This window comes from Somniosus microcephalus, chromosome 5 (assembly GCF_052327205.1).
Source record: "Somniosus microcephalus isolate GS21.2 chromosome 5, FLI_Smic_1.0, whole genome shotgun sequence".
NCBI lineage: Eukaryota > Metazoa > Chordata > Chondrichthyes > Squaliformes > Somniosidae > Somniosus > Somniosus microcephalus.
The window spans coordinates 108,958,266-108,969,793 of NC_140991.1; the positions used below are offsets into that span (position 1 = coordinate 108,958,266).

Below are 11,528 nucleotides of genomic sequence, written 5' to 3' on the forward strand. Positions count from 1 at the left end.
AAACCAGTCAAGAGTACCCATCTCAAATGTTGGCCATTTGGTATGTCCTTTCACTCCCTTCATTACTATTTTACATTTGATGACCCCTTGACACTGACTCCCCAACCAGAGGAAATAGTCTTTCCCTATTCATCTTATCAAAACCATTTTGCCTCTATTAAACCTCCTCTTCGCTTTCTCTGCTCCAGTTGAAATAGTTCCAGTTTCTTGAGTCTTTCCCATCCCAGGCCATTTCCTGGTGAATCTACTCTGTACTTGCTTTATAGCTTTAATGTCCTTTCAATTATGCGACACCCAAAACTGCACACAATAGTTTAACTGGCCTAACTGACATTTTGTAGAAATTTCTCATTAATGTTTTTACTCCTGTATTCTATGCCCCAATTTATAAAACCCAAAATGTTATTGGACATTTCATAGGTTTATTTATCTGCACTTGAATTGTATATTTGACTCTCTGTTCATCAGACACTTGAGTGTCTTTCCATTAAGTGTATGTTCCCATTACTTGTCTTTCCTCTCAAGATGTATTATTTACTCTTAATCCACATTAAGTTGTATGCGCCACCTGTCGGCACATTCCACTAACCTGTCTACATCCTCTTCACTGTTTGCCAAATATCCTACCTTGCCTGTGTCATCAGCAAATTTAGATATAATGCCCTCTAGGCCAAGTCCGAGAGCAAAACGACCCAGCACTGACTAAGCAGGTGCATTTGAAATTTTATTTACTGAAAGGTGTGCTGAAGAATGCTTTGGTACATGGGAAAGATCAAACAACCAAGAGGGCTAGGAATCAAAAGGTTACAACTTACAATTCATTCTTTGATGACGTGAAACAGAGGTCCAATTGGCTCGTTCAGGTGGATGATAAAGATCACGTTCAAAGAGCAGGGAGTTCAGGTGTGCTGGCCACCATTGCTCCCTCAACCAATATACTGGCAGAAGATGCCTGCAGCACTGCAGCATTTGCCAATATAATGGACAATACACTTCAAAAAGCAATTAATTGTGTGAAATTCTTGGATATTTTGGTGTGATATGGGCTATATAAATGCAAATAGTAATATTTAGTACAAAAGACCTTGGACTTAGCTCACAACAGGTACAAGTCTTTGAAATGCAGTATCCTGCATAAATCTTAAATAGCAGTCAATCTTAATTGTGGAAAGAGCCACATTTATTCAACCCCGAAAACTAAAAGTAAGTTTGTCTTGATTTGATTTCCACGAATCTTTGCTATGAAAGGAATGAGAAGCTGTGGTACCATCTCAACCGTCGTGACCGTCTCTTTGGTCACCTTGACGTTCGAGTAACAGTCAACTTGCAATGATTTTAGTCTTCTGGTCAAGAATAGTGACTCTCGATGCTTGGCATAATGGTCATGTAATTGTATTTAATATTTCTGGAGTATTTCCCAAGGTATGACATCCTATCTTTATTGCAAGATTAAGATCTTGTGATGAGTTGTTGAATTGGGTATATGGCCTCACCATTATATGGATGTTCATCTTATTGCAAAGTCTATGGGTGCCTCAGGAAAGTGTTCTTGGCCTCAGTCCTGATCCTTTTCATCTATGACCAAAGCTACTCTCTTTGCTGACACCACCTTTATTTGGGCACTGTACCTGCATCTATTATATAAGTGGTTATTCTATTTAATTATCTAGTTGCATGGGTAATCATGAAAAACTTAATTTTAATCATTACTTGCTAAAATGAAGTAGTTATAGATAATTTTGCATTCTAAGCTAGAAAAGGTGCTACAGGTATTTCAAATGGAATAAGTGATTGTAATTGATGAGTTTTTTCCCAGTGCAATATGGATCTAAAAGCTTTTTTAATGATTATCTTCTCAATAAGGTGACTGACATGTAGTCTTCTGTGGGAAGTAGCAGTGTGGTGTAACTAGTTTAATTTGTAAAAAAAAAAAATCCCATTCGCAAGCGGGTTAATTTGATAGGTTTTCACTGCACTCCCATTCATGTGAAATGTGGTTTACAAAAGAAAATATTTTGTAATTTTTCTCCTGTAGGATGGTGAAGATTTGATGGATGAGAGCGTATTGAAGTTTTATACTCAGCAGTGGGAAGATTACAGGTTTTCTAGTAAAGTATTGAACGGAATCTGTGCGTACCTCAATCGACACTGGGTCCGTCGCGAATGTGATGAAGGACGTAAAGGAATTTACGAAATATATTCAGTAAGAAACCATTGTTTTATTCTTGTTTCATTTTTGAGAGCCTTTATTATAGCTGAACAGGTTGTATATTTTGCCTGTCAATATAGGCCTTGTTGGAACCATTAGAGTATAATAAATTTAAAACGGTAAGTGATCGCAACATTCTAATGGTATTACACCTGTATGGACAAATTTGCTCGAATTCTTTGAGGACGTAACAAACAGGGTGGATAAAGGGGAACCAGTGGATGTGGTGTATTTGGACTTCCAAAAGGCATTTGACGAGGTGCCACACAAGATTACTGCACAAGATAAAAAATCACGAGATTGGGGGTAATGTACTGGCATGGGTGCAAGATTGGCTATCTAACAGAAAACAGAGAGTTGGGATAAATGGTTCATTCTCGGGTTGGCAATCAGTAACTAGTGGTGTTCCGCAGGGGTCAGTGCTGGGACCCCAACTCTTTACAATCTATATTAACGATTTGGAGGAGGGGACCAAGTGCAACGTATCCAAGTTTGCCGACGATACAAAGATGGGAGGGAAAGCAGTGAGTGAGGAGGACATAAAAAAAACCTACAGAAGGACATAGACAGGCTAAGTGAATGGGCAGAAATTTGGCAGATGGAATATAATGTTGGAAAGTGTGAGGTTATGCACTTTGGCAGAAAAAATCAAAGAGCAAGTTATTATCTAAATGGAAAGAAACTGCAAAGTGCTACAGTACAAAGGGATCTGGGGGTCCTGGTGCATGAAACACAGAAGGTTAGTATGCAGGTACAGCAGGTGATCAGGAAGGCCAATGGAATCTTGGCTTTTATTGCAAGGGGGATGGAGTATAAAAGCAGGGAAGTCTTGCTTCAGTTATACAGGGTACTGTTGAGGCCACACCTGGAATACTGCATACAGTTTTGGTTTCCATATTTAAGAAAATATATACTTGCTCTCGAGGCAGTTCAGAGAAGGTTCACTCGGTTGATTCCAGAGATGAGGGGGTTGACTTATGAGGAAAGGTTGAGTAGGTTGGACCTCTACTCATTGGAATTCAGAAGAATGAGAGGTGATCTTATCGAAACATATAAGATTGTGAGGGGGCTTGATCGGGTGGATGTGGGGAGAATGTTTCCACTGATGGGTGAAACTAGAACTAGGGGGCATAATCTTAGAATAAGGGGCTGCCGTTTCAAAACTGAGATGAGGAGAAACTTCTTCAGTCAGAGGGTAGTAAATCTATGGAATTTGCTACCTCAGAGCTGTGGAAGCTGCGACATTAAATAAATTTAAAACGGAGATAGACAGTTTCCTAGCTGATAAGGGAATTAGGGGTTATGGGGAGTGGGCAGGGAAGTGGATGTGAGTCTAGGTTCGGATCAGCCATGATCCTATTGAATGGCGGAGCAGGCCTGAGTGGCCGTATGGCCTACTCCTGCTCCTACTTCTTATGTACGTTACGTGAGCATAATGTTACATGACCCGTTGGGACACTCCCGAACATTCTGTTGCATTCTTGTAACCCTCTCCCCCCTTCAGGAATCCAGAAGTGCCAGTTACCTCTATTTACATTAAACTTTCCCCAAATGATCTCAAACTCTCCAATGAGCGTAAACTCAATTACACCAGCAGGAAATGAAAACCGGTGATGTACCCAAAGTCAGTTTTCTGCTCCAAACTGGAAAGGGCTAGCGGGAAGAGTCAGCAGTGTGCACAGATATAAATGGCCATTCCGCTATGAGAATGGAAGCATTGAGATTGTAAATCACCAGTTTTAAAATGCCTCTTAGCAACACAAACAGGTACATATGTGAATCTTAGCTAAGATAAAATATTGGAGTTGCAATAAACAAGCCAGCCTCTGCAGAAACTGAATTCCAGTCTTACTAAATGCATGTCCCACGAGTAAAAGAAGTGACCTTGGATGCAGTGCTGCCACCCGGCAATAGCACGGACACCAGAACCAGCAGGAACAAACACCACCCAGTTTTAAAAAAAAATCACTGAATACGTATGTGGCAATTTCTAACTTTCCACAACAGAAAATCCCCACCCCTCAATCTAACCCCCTCCCCTCTGAGTGGCAAGTTCACAAACCAAACCAAATAGTGCCCGGTACAATGGAACTCCCTCTCGGCTATGGAACATAATGCTATCCTTTTGCGCCCGCCGGCTCCCCCCCCCCCGGCAACTTAATAGGATAATATAGTTTGCCTCTTGAAATCTAGGCTCTCCCCTATTGCAGATAATCTCTCAACCTCCATTGAATAATCACCAATCCCCCCCCTTCCCACCCCGAGCATTTTTTGGTGTAATTTCATGCTATCACCATTTCCCTCTCCACCTACTTGACCCAAGTGCTGTAATTAGTGTTGACTCCATGTATGCAACGCCACTAATAATCTTGTAAAAATACACTTGTCCATATGTTCTCTCCAAGTGAGATTTATTAAACAAGACATAGCAGAAGAATAAGTACTAAACCAGTTGTATATTTTAACGGAACCGTATAGAGCAGGTTGATCTGTTAAAGAAGTAATCGTTTAAATATAATGGCATATTGTGAAATGTATTTCCTTTTTGTAGAATTGAGAAAGTCCTCCTTACCAACATCTGGGGGCTTGTGCCAAAATTGGGAGAGCTGTCCCACAGACTAGTCAAGCAACAGCCTGACATAGTCATAATTACCGAATCATACCGTACAACCAATGTCCCAGACACCACCATCACCATCCCTGGGTATGTCCTGTCCCACCGGCAGGACAGACCCACCAGAGGTGGTGGCACCCTGGTATACAGTCGGGAGGGAGTAGCCCTGGGAGTCCTCAACATTGACTCAGGACCCCATGAGGTCTCATGACATCAAGTCAAACATGGGCAAGGAAACCTCCTGCTAATTACCACCTACCGCCCTCCCTCAGCTGATGAATCAGTACTCTTTCATGTTGAACACCAATTGGAAGAAGCACTGAGAGTAGCAAGGGCACAAAATGTCCTCTGGGTGGGGGACTTCAATGTCCATCACTAAGAGTGGCTTGGTAGCACCACAACTGACCGAGCTGGCCGAGTCCTAAAGGACATAGCTGCCAGACTGGGTCTGCGACAGGTGGTGAGGGAACCAACAAGAGGGAAAAACCTACTTGATCTCGTCCTCGCCAATCTACCTGTTGCAGATGCATCTGTCCATGGCAGCATTGGTGGAAGTGACCACCGCATAGTCCTTGTGGAGACGAAGTCCCGTCTTCATGTTGAGGATACCCTCCACCGTGTTGTGTGGCACTACCACCGTGCTAAATGGGACAGATTTCGAACAGATCTGGCAACTCAAAACTGGGCATCCATGAGGCGCTGTGGGCCATCAGCAGCAGCAGAATTGTATTCAACCACAATCTGTAACCTCATGGCCTGGCATATCCCTTACTCTACCATTACCATCAAGCCGGGAGATCAACCCTGGTTTAACGAAGAGTGCAGAAGAGCATGCCGGGAACAGCACCAGGCATACCGAAAAATGAGGTGTCAACCTGGTGAGGCTACAACACAGGACTACTTGCATGCCAAACAACGGAAGCAACATGCGATAGACAGAGCTAAGCGATCTCTCAATCATCGGATCAAATTAAAGCTCTGCAGCTCTGCCACATCCAGTCGTGAGTGGTGGTGGACAATTAAACAGTTAACAGGAGGAGGAGGCTCCAAAAATATCCCCATCCTCAATGATGGTGGAGCCCAGCACGTGAGTGCAAAAGACAAGGCTGAAACATTTGCAACTATCTTCAGCCAGAAGTGCCGAGTGGATGATCCATCTCGGCCTACTCCTGAGGTCCCCAGCATCACAGATGCCAGTCTTCAGCCCATTCAATTCACTCCACGTGATGTCAAGAAATAGCTGAAGACACTGGATACTGCAAAGGCTATGGGCCCTGACAACATTCTGGCAATAGTACTGAAGACTTGTGCTCCAGAACTAGCTGCGCCCCTAGCCAAGCTGTTCCAGTACAGCTACAACACTGGCATCTACCTGGCAATGTGGAAAATTGTCTACAAAAAGCAGGACAAATCCAACCCGGCCAATTACCGTCCCATCAGTCTACTCTCAATCATCAGCAAAGTGATGGTGTCGTCGACAGTGCTATCAAGCGGCACTTACTCAGCAATAACCTGCTAACCGAGGCCCAGTTTGGGTTCCGCCAGGGCCACTCAGCTCCTGACCTCATTACAGCCTTGGTCCAAACATGGACAAAAGAGCTGAACTCAAGAGGTGAGGTGAGAGTGACTGCCCTTGACATTAAGGCAGCATTTGATCGAGTGTGGCATCAAGGAGCCCTAGCAAAACTGAAGTCAATGGGAATCAAGGGGAAAACTCTCCATTGGCTGGAATCATACCTAGCACAAAGGAAGTTGGCTGTGGTTGTTGGAGGTCATTCATCTCAATCACATGACATCACTGCAGGAGTTCCTCTGGGCAGTGTCCTAGGCCCAACCATCTTCAGCTGTTTCATCAATGACCTTCCCTCCATCTTAAGGTCAGAAGTGGGGATGTTCGCTGATGATTGCACACTGTTCAGCACCATTCGAGACTCGTCAGATACTGACGCAGTCCGTGTCCATATGCAGCAAGACCTGGACAACATTCAGACTTGGGCTGACAAGTGGCAAGTAACATTCGCACCACACAAGTGCCAGGCAATGACCATCTCCAACAAGCGAGACTCTAACCATCTCCCCATGACATTCAATGGCATTACCGTCGCTGAATCCCCCACTATCAACATCCTGGGGGTTACCATTGATCAGAAACTGAACTGGACCAGCCATATAAATACTGTGGCTACAAGAGCAGGCCAGAGGCTGGGAATTCTGCGGCGAGTGTCTCACCTCCTGACTCCCCAAAGCCTTTCCGCCATCTACAAGGCACAAGTCAGGAGTGTGATGGAATACTCTCCACTTGCCTGGATGAGTGCAGCTCCAACAACACTCAAGAAGCTCGACACCATTCAGGATAAAGCAGCCCGCTTGATTGGCACTCCATCCACCACCTTCAACATTCACTCCCTCCACCACCGGCGCACTGTGGCTGCAGTGTGTACCATCTACAAGATGCACTGCAGCAACTCGCCAAAGCTCCTTCAACAGCACCTTCCAAACCGCGACCTCTACCACTTAGAAGGACAAGGGCAGCAGACGCATGGGAACATCACCACCTACAAGTTCCCCTCCAAGCCACACACCATCCTGACTTGGACCTGTATCGCCGTTCCTTCACTGTCGCTGAGCCAAAATCCTGGAACTCCCTTCCTAACAGCATTGTGGGTGTACCTACGCCATATGGACTGCAGCGGTTCAAGAAGGCGGCTCACCACCATCTTCTCGAGGGCAATTAGGGATGGGCACTAAATGCAGGCCTAGCCAGCGACGCCCACATCCCATCAATGAATAAAAAAAAAAAAATATTTAGTCCTTATGTCAGGTTCACTCATTTCCTTGCAGTTTCTAGGCATAGACAGGAAGCTTCCATCTGAAATGGGTGGGAACATTGAAGTGGTCTGTCATTGTGCAAGAGTGGTGTCATAATGCCTCCCATGTCATTTTCCCCATATTGGATGCCGTAACAGTGGGACTTGTAGATTGAGGCCAGCCCCGGCAGATTGTAAGATACGAAAAGGGGCTGTCGGCATCCCTCCAGCATCTTCAGATAGGTAAGTTTTAAATTGTAATGGACCAGCAAAGAGAAGCAGTGGGGCTGGAGCCCATCTGGCTATTGTTTTTGACAACAGCCAGAAAGCACTGAAGCTTGTGGGAATTAGCAAACCTCCACAGTGGACAAGTTCCCTCCCCTATTCTGGGGTATTCACCCATTTCTAGTGGGATTTTCGTGGTCAGGTGAAGGCCATAGCATACAAAAGAGCTGAACCTGGAATTCTATCTGGGTTTAGCTGCGCTCTAGTCAGGTGCAGTGCACTACTTGACTTGAGCTGTTGTAAGGGGTGGTGGGGAGGATCTGCCCCAGTGAAATGCATAGATTATCCTTTTAATGGTTGTTTACCTTTTGGATTAGCTTTACTTCATTCTCTATTTGTGTCCTATCTATATTAAACTGGAAATTGGCAAGGAATATGACTATCAGAATAATGAAAACAAAATAGGTACATGTATAAGGTACAATAATATATGCACAGGACAAAGGTGCCTTGTAAAAAGCACATGGAAGAAGATTCATGCAGAACGTAGTGGTCTTGATTTTGTGTGCTAATGCTAATTCTGAGTAGTGTTGAGCAGTGTGCTTTGCCAGAGTTTTTAAGAATTGATGAAGTGCACTCTGGGTGGCAGGTACAAGTGAAATATAATTTGAATGAATAGCCATTGGGTTAAACCAAGAGCTTCTTCAGCTCTGCAGTAGCAGGTAGTCCATACATTTTAGTTTTGCAGCTTTTCTTCTGCTGCTCAAAAGTGTCTTTTTAATCCATATTTGAAGTACAGTCATCATTGTTACTATCATCTTGGCTCGCCTGTCATTGTAGTGAATGTTCTTCATGTACTTGTACATTTTCTGCCAGTGAAAGCACGGTATGTCAGCTGATGACCCTTTTGAATGTAACATAGGTGAGATTGACCTAACGCCACTAACCAATTTGGACCCAGCCTACATGCAGTATATACTACAGAATTTTTAAGCAGTAAAGTGGAAGACTTGTAGATTCATTTTCATAGAATAATAGAATTTTACATCACAGGAGGAGGCCAATTGGCCCATCGTGCCTGCATGGCTTTCTGAAAGAGATACTTACTCCCATTCGCCAGGGCTTACCCCATGACCCTTCAAAATTAAAATTTTTCAAATATTTATCCACTTCCCCTTTTAGAAGCTATTATGGATACTGCTTCCACCACTCTTTTTGGTAGGGCATTCCATGTCCTAACAATCCTCTCCATTTAAAAAAAAAAAAAATAGTTCTGCCTTCACCTTTGTTCTTTTGGTGCTGATTTTTGATTTAATGTTCTCTAGTTACTGACTCAAGACCAGTGGAAATAGAATTTCTTTTTTTAATTTAAAAAAAAAACTCCATATAGTTTTGAACACCCCTTTCAGATATGACTTTAACCTTCCTTGATCTCTCCTCATAACTGAAGTCTCATTCCTGGTATTCTAGTGAATCTCTTCTGAAGCCTAGTTCAATTTTCAGTATTTCAAGACTGCAACTTGGTATGGAAACTTTTTTAAAAAAAAAGAGTTTATAAAAAAAAAATTAGTTCAGGAAAACTATGTTGTCAGCCAAGAATATTAACCCAAATAGACCATTGTTTCTTAAATTCGTTTTTGGACATTTTCAGATTAGACTTTGTACCATTTGGTGACGACGACAATAATTGAAAGCCATTTATTTGTGAGCAACAGTTACTTCAAACCCTTTTTTTTAATCCTTACAGCTTGCTTTGGTGACATGGCGGGATTGCTTATTTAGACCTTTAAATAAGCAGGCAAGTATTTTACCATAGCTATTTAAAAAAAAAATAGGAACAGTATTGTGCAATGATTTAAAGTTCACTATTTTGTCAAAAAACTTTTTCGGAAGGTGTGGTTTAAAAGGTAAATTTATTTCAAAATTTAAATTCCTAATGAAACTTGTGTAACTGTTTTTGTTTAATACTGATTTCTTGGCACTTCTTACAACTATAAAAGTCTCGATTGTAACACATTTCTGCTGCAAAGCTACTGAACCTTAGCTTACAAGTTTAGTATCCTCGAGTAGACTGTTCCTTGGCTTCCTGAAATGTGGACGACGCTGGATCTGTAATAAAGGAAGAGAGACATGGAAGAATGCAGAGTGGAGAAGACCAGAACAGCTCATTTGGTTGGAACCACAAGTTTAGCATTCTGAGATGTTTTATGGAACAGGTGCAAGAGCATGTATGTGGTTACAGCAAGCAAAGTGCTTGCATCTGACTGTTTTGAGTTCAGGCACGTTGTTTAATGCCTCTTTAATAATGTACATCAGTGGATAAATGCACTGTGTATGGAACAGCCCCGTGGACCATAGAGCTCATACTCTCTCGTCTGTGCCAAGTTTCTGGATCTCAGCTGGGGCAGTTGGCTTGAGCTAAAGACAGCTTTAAAAAAAAGTCAGCCGGAGTTCTTGTTTCTGACTGCTATCCAGTGACTTCAGCAGCTCTGGCCACAGTAATCAAGTGGCCTGCTGAACGTAATTGTCTATGTCTGCATATGTCGATACCTGTATATAGGTGACGTTATCTCTACACAACAATTAAAGCTGAGAAAAGAACAACAATTATTTAACTTGTGTAATAATAATATTAGTGGGTAACCTAAATACCGTTACTGTTCCGGTCAGGTTACAAATGCAGTTCTGAAGCTGATTGAAAAGGAGAGAAATGGCGAAACCATCAACACCAGACTGATCAGCGGTGTGGTTCAATCGTATGGTAATTTTGAAGTTCTTGTGCTTCCTTAAATGTACAGTACTTTGATATTGGTGGTAAGATGTGTCAGCAGAATCTTTTTTATATGAAAACTTGTCAAGCTGGATATTTTTGTTCATTGTATTTATTTTATTCACAGTTGAACTTGGGCTGAATGAAGACGATGCTTTTGCAAAGGGACCCACATTAACAGTCTATAAAGAATCATTTGAATCACAATTTTTGGCTGACACAGAGAGGTTTTACACAAGGGAAAGCACTGAGTTTCTACAGCAGAACCCTGTAACAGAATACATGAAAAAGGTAAGTAACTTGCAGATTAGATAAGTGAATAGTTTATGGAGTTTGTTTTTCAAACATTACTGACTTGTGCTTTTGTAAGCCTCTGCAAATTTAGGTGCCTGGAAAGCTGTTTTTGGAAGCCTTTCTGCTTTAAATTATTTCTCCAGCATTACATATTTACATTTATATAGATTTGTCTGTGTGGTGATGTGTTGTATTGTAATTCTCGCTCTCTTCACTTTTTTTGTGCTCTCCCATCTCCCGTGCTCTCCGTTTCTCCCCCCCCAAATTTTAAATCTTAATCCCACTATAATGCTGCTTCCCCCATTGCCTAGCATCTTCCTCTGTTTCAAATATTTATCCACTTGTCCCTTTAAAGCCTCAAGCACCCACTGTGGCAAAGCATACCATGTTTCAAAAGCGCTCTGCGTAATTCCTCTTTTCATTCTCAGTGACAATTTAAATTGATGACCTCGCCAATCACAGGAAATTGTATTTCCCTATTTACTTTATTGAGACCCTTCTGAATTTTAAAAATCTCTATTTAAATCTCCTCATAACCTTCTCTGCCAGTGGAAATAGTTGCAATATCTCAACTCTCGCCTGGTGAATCTAAGCAGTATGGTCTCTAAT

The 11,528-nt window shown here is 42.4% G+C and overlaps 1 protein-coding gene across 3 annotated transcripts in view; it reads left to right on the forward strand.

The window, feature by feature from the left end:
* The window catches only part of cul1b (cullin 1b), a 104,973-nt gene that overhangs the window by 44,256 nt on the left and 49,189 nt on the right, over window positions 1-11,528 (forward strand). For all 3 annotated transcript variants that reach the window (XM_085988077.1, XM_085988075.1, XM_085988078.1), the window contains 4 exons: window positions 2,036-2,203; window positions 9,603-9,653; window positions 10,526-10,616; window positions 10,753-10,916. In XM_085988077.1, coding sequence (XP_085844203.1) covers window positions 2,036-2,203; window positions 9,603-9,653; window positions 10,526-10,616; window positions 10,753-10,916 — 474 coding nt within the window. The remainder of the gene's footprint in view (window positions 1-2,035; window positions 2,204-9,602; window positions 9,654-10,525; window positions 10,617-10,752; window positions 10,917-11,528) is intronic.